General features: G+C 45.8%; 1 protein-coding gene across 1 annotated transcript in view; it reads left to right on the forward strand.

The window, feature by feature from the left end:
* Nucleotides 1-2,297: 2,297 nt before the first annotated feature.
* The window catches only part of LOC134458693 (lipoxygenase homology domain-containing protein 1-like), an 84,573-nt gene continuing 76,503 nt past the window's right edge, over nt 2,298-10,367 (forward strand). The window contains exons 1-5 of the mRNA XM_063211122.1: nt 2,298-2,444; nt 3,579-3,694; nt 4,088-4,253; nt 4,425-4,491; nt 6,729-6,843. Of these exons, the coding sequence (XP_063067192.1) occupies nt 2,298-2,444; nt 3,579-3,694; nt 4,088-4,253; nt 4,425-4,491; nt 6,729-6,843 (611 nt within the window). The remainder of the gene's footprint in view (nt 2,445-3,578; nt 3,695-4,087; nt 4,254-4,424; nt 4,492-6,728; nt 6,844-10,367) is intronic.

Raw genomic sequence — 10,367 nt, forward strand, 5'->3', positions numbered from 1 at the left:
AAGATGTGCCCTCCAAGGGCTCCAATGGCTCCGTACACCTGCCTTGGCTTGGCATGGGACTTTTGCATTGGCTTCCTGACGCTGCCCGTCCGCAGGCTATCCACTGTACTGCCTGGCAGAGGTCAAGGAGGTTAGTAGGAGATGGTCAAGGGCCAAAGAGTGTGTTATACTATATTATTATATGGTGTGACGTCATCGGTCGAATGCTCCATTCATTTCAACAGGGCTCCCCAACATTCGCACGTCTGTTATTTTTCGATAACGGACGGGTTGGTCTATAACAGACCGCTGTCAATGGCAACAAGACTTTTCACTGCTAAAGCGACTTTTCAACAAGACTCTAATCAGCTGCTGTGATAGACAACACCTGTTGTCCTGGCTACCTAGCTGTTGGCTAGCGGTGTTCCACAACGGCACGGTTTTGTTTTGCGCAGCAACAATCTTTTGACATGAAAAACTATAATAGAGTTAACATTAAATAGGCCTAAATAAATGTGTGAATCATTTAAGTATATCCATATAATAAGCGGGTTAACTTTCGGCGAGTCGGTCGCTTTGTGGAATAGCAGCACTTCAGAGAGAACAAGACCCCTCCGCTCCGCGTCGGGGTCTTAAGATTCTCTCTGTCGTGCTGCTATTCCATGGTAGCGACCTTCTCGCCGAACGTTAACCCTTACTTAAATGCAGACCTGCCCTACAATGGGCATGAGCACCTGTCTCCCTGGGTATGGGGACTCAAGCATCTTGCCACCATTGCCTGCCCACTTGCCATCCACTGGCCTGTCTGGCAGAGATCGAGGAGGTTTGCAGGTGGCGCAGTGGAGTCTACAAAGTCTGTGTTACACTAAGTGCAGATGAGGTGAGGATGACTTCACATTGCAATAAATGCACGTTTTGGTTCAAAACGAAAATTCGGGCGTAATGAAATTTGACCTGCCTTAATTACCATTCTATTCTCCGCTCAACCGTCATTCATCAGAATTCAGGACGAAAAGATAGGCATGCCTATTCACCCACCTGAAGCTCATTCTACGCTCAGCCATCATGCATGTAATTTCGGCACACTGCAATTTGGAATTGACTACACAGCATTTATTCTCTGCTCACCTCCACGCAGAAATTTGCTTTCTCGCTCGCACCCACCACCTCCCCGTTCACCTCCCTTTTGTCGCTATTTGGTCGATTCATCAGGCGTCCTTGCCTTAGCTTCCTCTCCAGTTCACCATATAATACCTTTCTCTGCTGTGGTAGTACTTCAGCACCACGGCCAGCAATCTTGCCCCATACAACAACTGCACTTGCGAACCCCATGAAGCACTTTTGATGATCTGTTCACCGTGTGGACAGCTGCTCTCCTGCGAGACCCGCACAATCACAGGAAGTCCGTTCTCCAGCGAGAACGTAGATGTATGCATACATGATTAATCCAAATTTCAGATAGTGAACTTATTAAATATATGTTCTGCAATGTCTCTCGTACCATGGCAGGACAATCACTCAGGACTTTTAAGGGTAATTTCCGCTGCCTGTTTTCTATCCGGTTCACAGAACGGCTCAGCCGCCTTATTGCCTTTCGATTGTGCACAACACAGCGTGACTCTAAAACCAGCTGCTGACGGCTGAAGTGAGCTGAGCGGGTCTTTCGCAGCATACTCCACACAATCTGTCAGCTCGTCCTCACCGGTGAATCAAAAAATAATCATTGGCGGCCACCACATCAACTCTCTTGGAATGCTCTTTAGTTTGACACTGTATTACTTTGATATGAAATTAAAGGCAGAAATCAACATTGTAGTATCCATATTGGATGTCACTGAAACTATTTATAGCCTATTTCGATAGGTGAGATATCTGTCAGCCTTAAGTTAAGTCAACTAGCCTACGTAAAGTAATGCGTGAAGTGTGTGTGTGTGTGTGTTTGTGTGTGTGTGTGTGTGTGTGTGTGTGTGTGTGTGTGTGTGTGTGTGTGTGTACTGCTGTAAGGCTGATGATTGTACTCAAGTGTGTGCTATATATATAATACATTGTACAATAATGTGTATTAGGTCTTCGTGTATTTTTTGTATTTTTCTATGTTTTTGTATTTGTGTATTTATGTAAAATGACAGACACCTTCATTTCCTTCGGTATAAATAACTCTACTCTACTCTACTTGTTGTGCTGTGGTGTGTGCTGTGGTTGCCAGACATGAGACAAAAACAGACATATAAAAATGGGGTGTGTGCGCGCGCACATGTGTGTGTGTGTGTGTGTGTGAACGTGCAGGAATTTGCGTGCGTGTGGTGGTTATACGATTGATGCCACTGCTACCACACCACCAAGGCACATCAGGAGGGTACTGTGAGGCCAGAGCAGGCAGAGGCATCGGCATCGGCATCGGCATCGGCAACACCATGGGAGTATTTGATCCCCTTATTGTGGGTCGAGCCCGGGTCAACGGGCAGGCAAATGAGAATATGGGCTAATGATTTCAGGTCTTTCCCATAGTAGTCAGTGGGGAGAGACGGGTTACGTGAAGCGCTACTGTACATTACAAGAGCTTGCAGGTGTCAAATTGGGTTCATTTTCCTCCTTTTACTCTGTGTGTGTGTTTGTGTGTGTGTGTGTGTGTGTGCGTGCGTGCGTGCGTGCGTGCGTGCGTGCGTACGTACGTGCGTGCGTGTCTGTGCGCAAGACTGCTGACAGCTTTGGTCAGTCTCGGGACAAAGTCATCTGAAAGGCCCCCCAAACCAATACCAAGTCTGGGCCCCCTCTCTCCCTGGGCCCGGACAACAGACCCCTTTGTCCCTCTGTCAGCTTCCCTGTGTGTGTGTGTGTGTGTGTGTGTGTGTGTGTGTGTGTGTGTGTGTGTGTGTGTGTGTGTGTGTGTGTGTGTGTAATCAAGAATGAACAACCCACTCTGTCAAGTGACAATATTAAAAAGGGAACTTGATGGAACTCTATGCAAGATGCCAAAGGTGCTCCTCTTCACATTGAAAGGCCACCGCGGCCCATTCCAGCTGGATACATAATGTGTGAACAACACGTGCCAAGATGTCTAGAATCATTCAAATACTGTTGATGGCTAATATGACTCATGCCCAGTCATGTGTAGCCATGCTATGATCCATTGTCAAAAGAGGTCGGCGAATACTCAAATGCCAAGCCATGTGTGCATGCTCAAATGTTCAGCTGCCAAGGTGTGTGCACGTTTCTGTGTGTGTGCACATACGTTTGTGTGCGTGTGAGTGACAGAGAGAGAGAAATAGAGAGAGAGAGAGATCGAGAGCGAGCAAGAAAGAGAGAGAGAGAGTGTGTGTGAGTGTGAGTGTGTGTGTGTGTGCGTGCATCGGCGTGTGAGTGTGTGTGCGTAAAGCGATCCCGTCACGATGAATAATGGAATGTGCAGAGGGCAACTCCTCTCCCTGGCTTTCTCCCTGGGTCACATGACACGGCGCCCAGTAATTTTTCATGAGCCCCGATCCACCCATACCCCCCGCCCCTCTGCCCTTATCCACCATCCCTCCTCCTCCTCTCCCCCTCCTCCCCCACTCCTCCCTCCCACTGCTCCCTCCCTCCGTCCGCTGCCCGCTCCCGAGGCCCAGGAGGAGAGAGGAGGCGCCGTCGGCTATGTCTGGGCCCTGCCTCCGCCTGCCTCCAGCTCGCCCGCCCGTCGTCCGCCCGAGGAGCCGGGGCCCTCCCAGCGCCGTCGCAGGCCAGACGCAGTCACCCTACACCCCGCAGACGGCGAGGAAACACTTAAACCGCACACACACACACCGACGGATGAATAAAAGATGCCCACAAAAGAGAAAAAACGGGCCGGTTTGGAGGAAGAAACCGAAGAGCCAGGTGACGAAGTGAAAGACAAGGAGACGAAGGGGAAAGGAAAGAGCAAGACACTCACCTACACCTCAGACGGAGAGACAGACAGGAGCCAGTCGGAGCCAGCAGAGGACAAGGAGAAGAAGGAGAAGAAGAAGAAGAAGAAAAAAGGAGAGGGTGAGGAGAAGAAGAAGAAAGCCAAGAAAAAGAAAAAAGAAGGAGAGGAGGAGGATGAAGGGGAAGACGTAGTGATTGAAGATGAGGAGAACAATAATGAACCCAGGCGAAAAGAGAAGAGGAAAGACAAACCAGCCGAGGAGGACGAGGGGGACGGAGTGAAGGAGGAGAAGGAGAAGAAGAAAAAGAAGAAGAAGAGCTCCAAGACCGACGACAAAGAAGGAGAGGAGAACATGGGCTCCAAGGACGAGAAGAAGAAGAAGAAGAAGAAGGCCTCGGAGGACGAGCCCACCTCGGAGCAGGAGGAAGAGGAGGAGGACAGCGACAAGAAGAAGAAGAAAAAGAAGAAAGGGAAAAAGGGATCAGACAGCGACGAGGATAAGGACAAAAAGAAGAAAAAGTCCAAAAAGCCAAAGGTGCCGGAATATGCCGAAACCTACCAGAACCAGCTACTCAACTACCAAACGGAGTCCTCAGATGACTATGAGGACGAATACTACAAGAAGAAAGGTAAGGGGTGCATCCCAATATGTGACCTTGCCTCCTCCACTTGTGCTTGTCTCCTCGATCCGCCTCCTGTCCCCTCCTCCGTGGAGAAAACGATACAGTTTCCCAGCTGTCAGCCTCGCCACAACAACTTTTGAGGGACTGTTTTTCATTCACCATCCCAATTGCAAATGAGAAAAAGACTTAACAATTGAGCTTTTGCAAGATATTGAAATATAATGCTGTTGTCAGTGATGTCATCATGACGAGAAGCAAGTGGAGGAGGCAAGTGGAGGAGGCAAGGACGCATATTAAAACGTACTCAAGGAGAGCGAGAGAGAGAGATTGAGAGCAAGATGGTGGATGCTTATCACATGTTAACAACCCTTAGTGATTGTGGGAAAAAAAATCAAGAGTGTATATTAGGTTCATTTTGCTTTGTGGTAGTAAATTTGATGACTCTTTAATTTACCTGTTCCAGTAGGGAATCACTGTCAGTTGCATCATTTTATCTAATGACAGCAGAAAGTAGCTGTGTATGGATGTTGATTGCCATTGGCTACTCACTGGCCTCTGGTGAACTATGATTGGCTGAGAGTAACAGGTACAGCATGTAGCAGGTACTGTATATGCTCTCATGATTCTTCACATCTCTGTTATTGTATGACCCTTTAAAGCTGTAGTAGAGTTGAAGACGGTGGCTCCCAATGTGGAACCCATTTATGCTATTTAGAGTAGAGTAGAGTAGAGTAGAGTAGAGAAACTTTATTGATCCCCAGGGGGAAATTCAGGTGTCAAGTAGCTACATAAAAACAAACACAGACACAGACACAGACACACACAGACACACACACACATGCCTGCAGCTGACAAAATCACTTAATGAGTTTTAGAGGAGTTGAGTTTAATCACACCACTCCGGGTGCTAATCAGCAAAGAACTAATCATTTTTTGTCACCATATTTAGAAGGGACACTGGTAAATAAACATAACGTTTGAAATAATTCTCAGAAAGCCATTATGAGAAGAGCAATGTACCCCTTTCTCTCGATTAAAACTGTGAGGCTAGATCCATTCCGGCAAACTTTACTTAGCGTTGTGCATGTGTTCTGACTAAGATAAGCCAGCGGAACACTGGCCAAGTTCCGTAGACAACAATAGGTGTGTAGATGCGGCTTGCCAGAGCCAAAGAGGAAAGAGGATATGCATGGATTTAGCTAATTTGTCTCCAGCTTCGAGCCACTTAATGTAATTCTACTTAATGTGGAGCAGAGTGGCGGCAGTTTGAATAAACCGACTATTCTTGAGTCGATGTAAGTCCTCTTTGAATCGCAGTATACTACATATCAGCCACTTTAATAGTATAAGGCAGAGGCAACCCAACCCCCTTAACTGAAGTTCATGTCTGTGAAGGGTTTAGTCACCATTACGGCGATTGCCGTGGGCAACTGTCAACTGAAAAGCCCCATCTTGGAATACAGAAGCAGCATTGTAGCTTACCTTGCTGCTTTGACTGTGTTTGTGTGTGTGTGTGTGTGTGTGTGTGTGTGTGTGTGTGTGTGTGTGTGTGTGTGTGTGTGTGTGTGTGTGTGTGTGTGTGTGTGTGTGTGTGTGTGTGTGTGTGTGTGACTGTCCTTCCTTTTGTATGTTGTTTTTTTTTGACAGGCTTTTAATGTTACAGGCTTTTAATTTACAGTAACTCATATTACTTTTTTGTGAGGATGGTAATGAATTCACTCAGCATGTTGCAAGTTGTTACAAGTTTTGCAAGTTGCAACAAGTAAATAAATCCTTTACCTGTTGTTACTGTAGGTGAATGAATGGGGCAGAGCTTTACAAAGTTTTCACATATCTCGATAAAAGGGGATTACCTATCTTCCTAGGCTGCATAAGATTGTTAATAGGAGTTGACTTCCACTCCTAGGCTAGGTCTTCTTAGCATGTGGCTTGATTGTACAGCTTTCTGGGCCTACTACATTTTTATTCACATTTTACATATACATTGCATTTGGTAGACGCTTTTTTAACCAAAGCATCTTACAATCGAGGACATAATCATAGCTTGTAGACATCAATAGTAGAAACAAAGTGCATATGATACATACAGAGCATCAAGTGAAGATGCTAAGTAGGGTTAGTGTTTTTTTACAGGTACATTAACACAGGGATAGGTAGAGTACACACACATGCCACAAAACCATGCCACTGATCAGGCAGCCATCTCCTACTCTCTAACTGGACCTCTTTCTCTCTCTGCTCAGTGTACGAGGTGGTGACCGTCACAGGTGACGTGAAAGGAGGAGGGACTGATGCTAATGTCTTTGTCACCCTTTTCGGAGAATATGGCGTCACTCCCAAAGTTCACCTGGCCAGCAAGTAAGTGTGTCACTTTGTAGACCTTTGGTGCAGATGGGATCACCAGCAATCCGACTCACTTTTTGCTGACAAAGCTCAACTACTTCATTGTGACATTGTTATGATTAGGACTTTTTCAATAAGATTTTGGTGGCAACAAGCTAGAGGCTCTGCGTGAAAGGGTTAATTGTGTGCCGTGTATACTTAGGCCTATATATAAATGATGTGGTTTTTGTAGGTGCTAGCCTGTTTTTGGTTTACTGGACTATAGTGTTTCATGTGGAAGTCTGAGCATGTGAATGAGAATTATTTGGCTTAATGCTGATATTAGTCTACACGTATAGTAGCCCCTTAATGCACACCGTACCTCCAGTGGCACGCTGTAATAGCCATTGAAAAGTTAACTACCATATACACCACTACAGGGCCTTTAGTAATGCACTACAACTTAGTCATTGCTATTCTGGTAACAGCACATTTACAGTATAGCGCCGTGTCTTACCGAGTTTTAACTTGGAATTTCGGATTTTCACTTCCATATGTTTAAATAAATTGGACACACAAATGGCTGAATATTAGGGTTGTCTTTATCTGTCTTTGTTGTGATGGTCAATTAAGTATTGATAAGTCAAGGAAAGCAAGCTAATAAGACAACATGGTGCCATTAGGTGACCTCTTCTAAATGGAAATGCCTTTGCAGTGTCTGGAGTTACCAGTGGGGTGAAAAGCGATCTCTTCATTAGCGTGCGCTCCACGGATGAAAAATGGGAAAGCTCTAGAAACCTTCACTTGAGACTGGTCATTTTACACATGGTTAGTCACGGGTGGAGGAATGGGGTTGAGTAATGAGGGGGGGCCTACCGGTCTCAGGCCGAGGGGCCCCTATAGGGTCCATTACATTGCACTGCATTACATGATTATATTTAGCAGTCCATTGTATTTACATAACATTACATGTAGCAGACAGTTTTATCCAAAACAACTTACGAAGAGAATATTTGGCAATATACATATTGTGGGGGGAGTACAGAGTTCAGCTGTATAAACAGTGCAACACCTAAACAAAATGAGTCAGTATAGGTGTACGCACATAATGTGCAGGTATGACATGTTAGTGCACAGAGTTTTGTAATGCAAGGAATCTCTCTCAGAGATGAGTCTTCACAAGCATCTTGAAGGTTGCGGGACAGATGACCCTTCTCTTGTGGCAGCTGGTAGCTTATCCCACCATTGGGGGACGAACAATGACAGCTCCGAAGGGGCCAGGGGGTAATTTCTCTCAGCCTGTACTTTCAACCCATACCATTGTAATTCCTTCACTCAAGGGGCCTCTCGTGTCAGTCAGGTAGTTGTTCTCAAAGTGTGGTCCATGGTGTGTTTCCATGGGGTCGGTGAAAAAGTCTGTTACCCATTACGGAAATGCTACAGTGGATAATGTGGAAGCTGATCTGTGATATTTAGTCACAGTAATCCAGTTCTGCTTGTTACCCCTGCCCTCAGACCATCAGCCCACATGGCTTAGACCAGTGATTCTCAAAGTGTGGTCCAGGGACCACTGTGGTCCGAGACAGAGCTCAGGTGGTCCATGACGGGATTTCTACTTTTCCAAGACAAGCTAGCAGTAGGCTATATTTGTAACATTATTATAACGCTAAACATAGCCTAGCTGAAGTCACAATAAGCTGAAGTCAGTCACCACAATAAGACAAGCTTGTAATGCGTTGTATCGAAATTAGCAGTGTCAAATAGCATTAGTGAACTGTCAATTCAGTTGACAGGTGGTCCCTGAAAAAAAAGGGAGGGGGGAGGGGGACACACAAAGTGGTCCTCAGTCTGAAGAAGTTAAAGAAGCACTGGCTCAGACAGATAGGTTGTCATGGTAACCAGATCTGAGATGTTGGTGTTAGAGCTGCAGTTATCAAGCAAGTGGCCATGCTGCTATCACATTGTTGAAAGGGAACCACCATGCTTTTTGGCTCTCTCTTTTTTTAATGGCAAGTGGTTGTTTTACTGTTATTGTCAAATGGATGGCATTCTTATAAAGTAGCCAACAGAGGATACCAGAGCTTGTAAAAGAAATGTGATAACAGAGATGTAAAAAAAGTGATAACACCGAGAAAATATGGTGGTGATTGATGACACTTTGGTGTTGCAAAGAGGCTGTATAACAACATGGGTATGACATTACAGAGAGCCTTAAGAAACAAATAAAGACACATCCATTACAAGTACAATTTTGGATGGCACTAAGGTTATACCATAGGCTCTGCACAAAGAGGTTTATTACAGGTGGTTATGTGGGGCATTGGTGATTATGTTCCACATGCGACTATGGGTCCATTGCTCTTACCAATGCTATTGCTGACAAACTCCACATCAACTAGCTCTCACTCCTGTCCGGCATCATGCGGAGGCGAAAAAGGGAGAAGTGTCAATCAAGAGGCATGAATATTTATGATCCATGCTCACACCCACTCCATCCTGCCTAGAGAGAGAGAGAGAGAGAGAGAGAGAGAGAGAGAGAGAGAGAGAGAGAGAGAGAGAGAGAGAGAGGGCGGGCACAACTCGTCCAGCCCAGAGAATAAGCCCGAGACAAGACGTGTATCGGTTGTACTGCAATGTAATACAAACTGTCGATGCATCGACGAGATACTACGAGCTGATGAATGCAGAAGAAGGCACCGAGCACAAGTGTGTACACACACACAACACACGCACGCACGCACGCACACACGCACACACACACGCACGCACACACACACACACACACACACACACACACACACACACACACACACACACACACACACACACACACACACACAAAACAGTACCCACACAATCCACTGATGCCATTTGAATGGTTGCTATAGGGATTTTAATCTTTGATTTCTGTCCCCCCATCCCCTTTCTCCTCTCCAGCACAGAAAAGAGGTACCATATTTAAGTGTGACACGAACACACACACGCACACACACACACACACACACACACACACACACACACACACACACACACACACACACACACACACACACACACACACACACACACACACACACACACACACACACACCTTTCTGTCTTCTGAGTATGAAACCGTATGTGAGAGCAACCGCATTTCCTCATGGCGCTGCTGCTATAGGCAATATGTACTTCAAGGCACACACTCATGTATGTACACACACACACACACACACACACACACACACCCCATCAATTTCACATGATGAAGAATGTCTAAATGTTTCTATATTACACACACACGCACACACCCACGCACACACACACACACACACACACACACACACACACACACACACACACACACACACACACACACACACACACACACACACACACACACACACACACAAAGGCATGTGTGCACATAGTAGTAGCATGTAGGCTACACATAGTAGCATGTGCACATAGTAGTAGCATGTACACAAATGCCCCAACATGAATATCACTGGATATTGACACTGATGATATGGATCACTGATATATGACACTATAGAGATAATGAAGACGATATGATGTGC

This window comes from Engraulis encrasicolus, chromosome 11 (assembly GCF_034702125.1).
Source record: "Engraulis encrasicolus isolate BLACKSEA-1 chromosome 11, IST_EnEncr_1.0, whole genome shotgun sequence".
Taxonomy (NCBI): domain Eukaryota; kingdom Metazoa; phylum Chordata; class Actinopteri; order Clupeiformes; family Engraulidae; genus Engraulis; species Engraulis encrasicolus.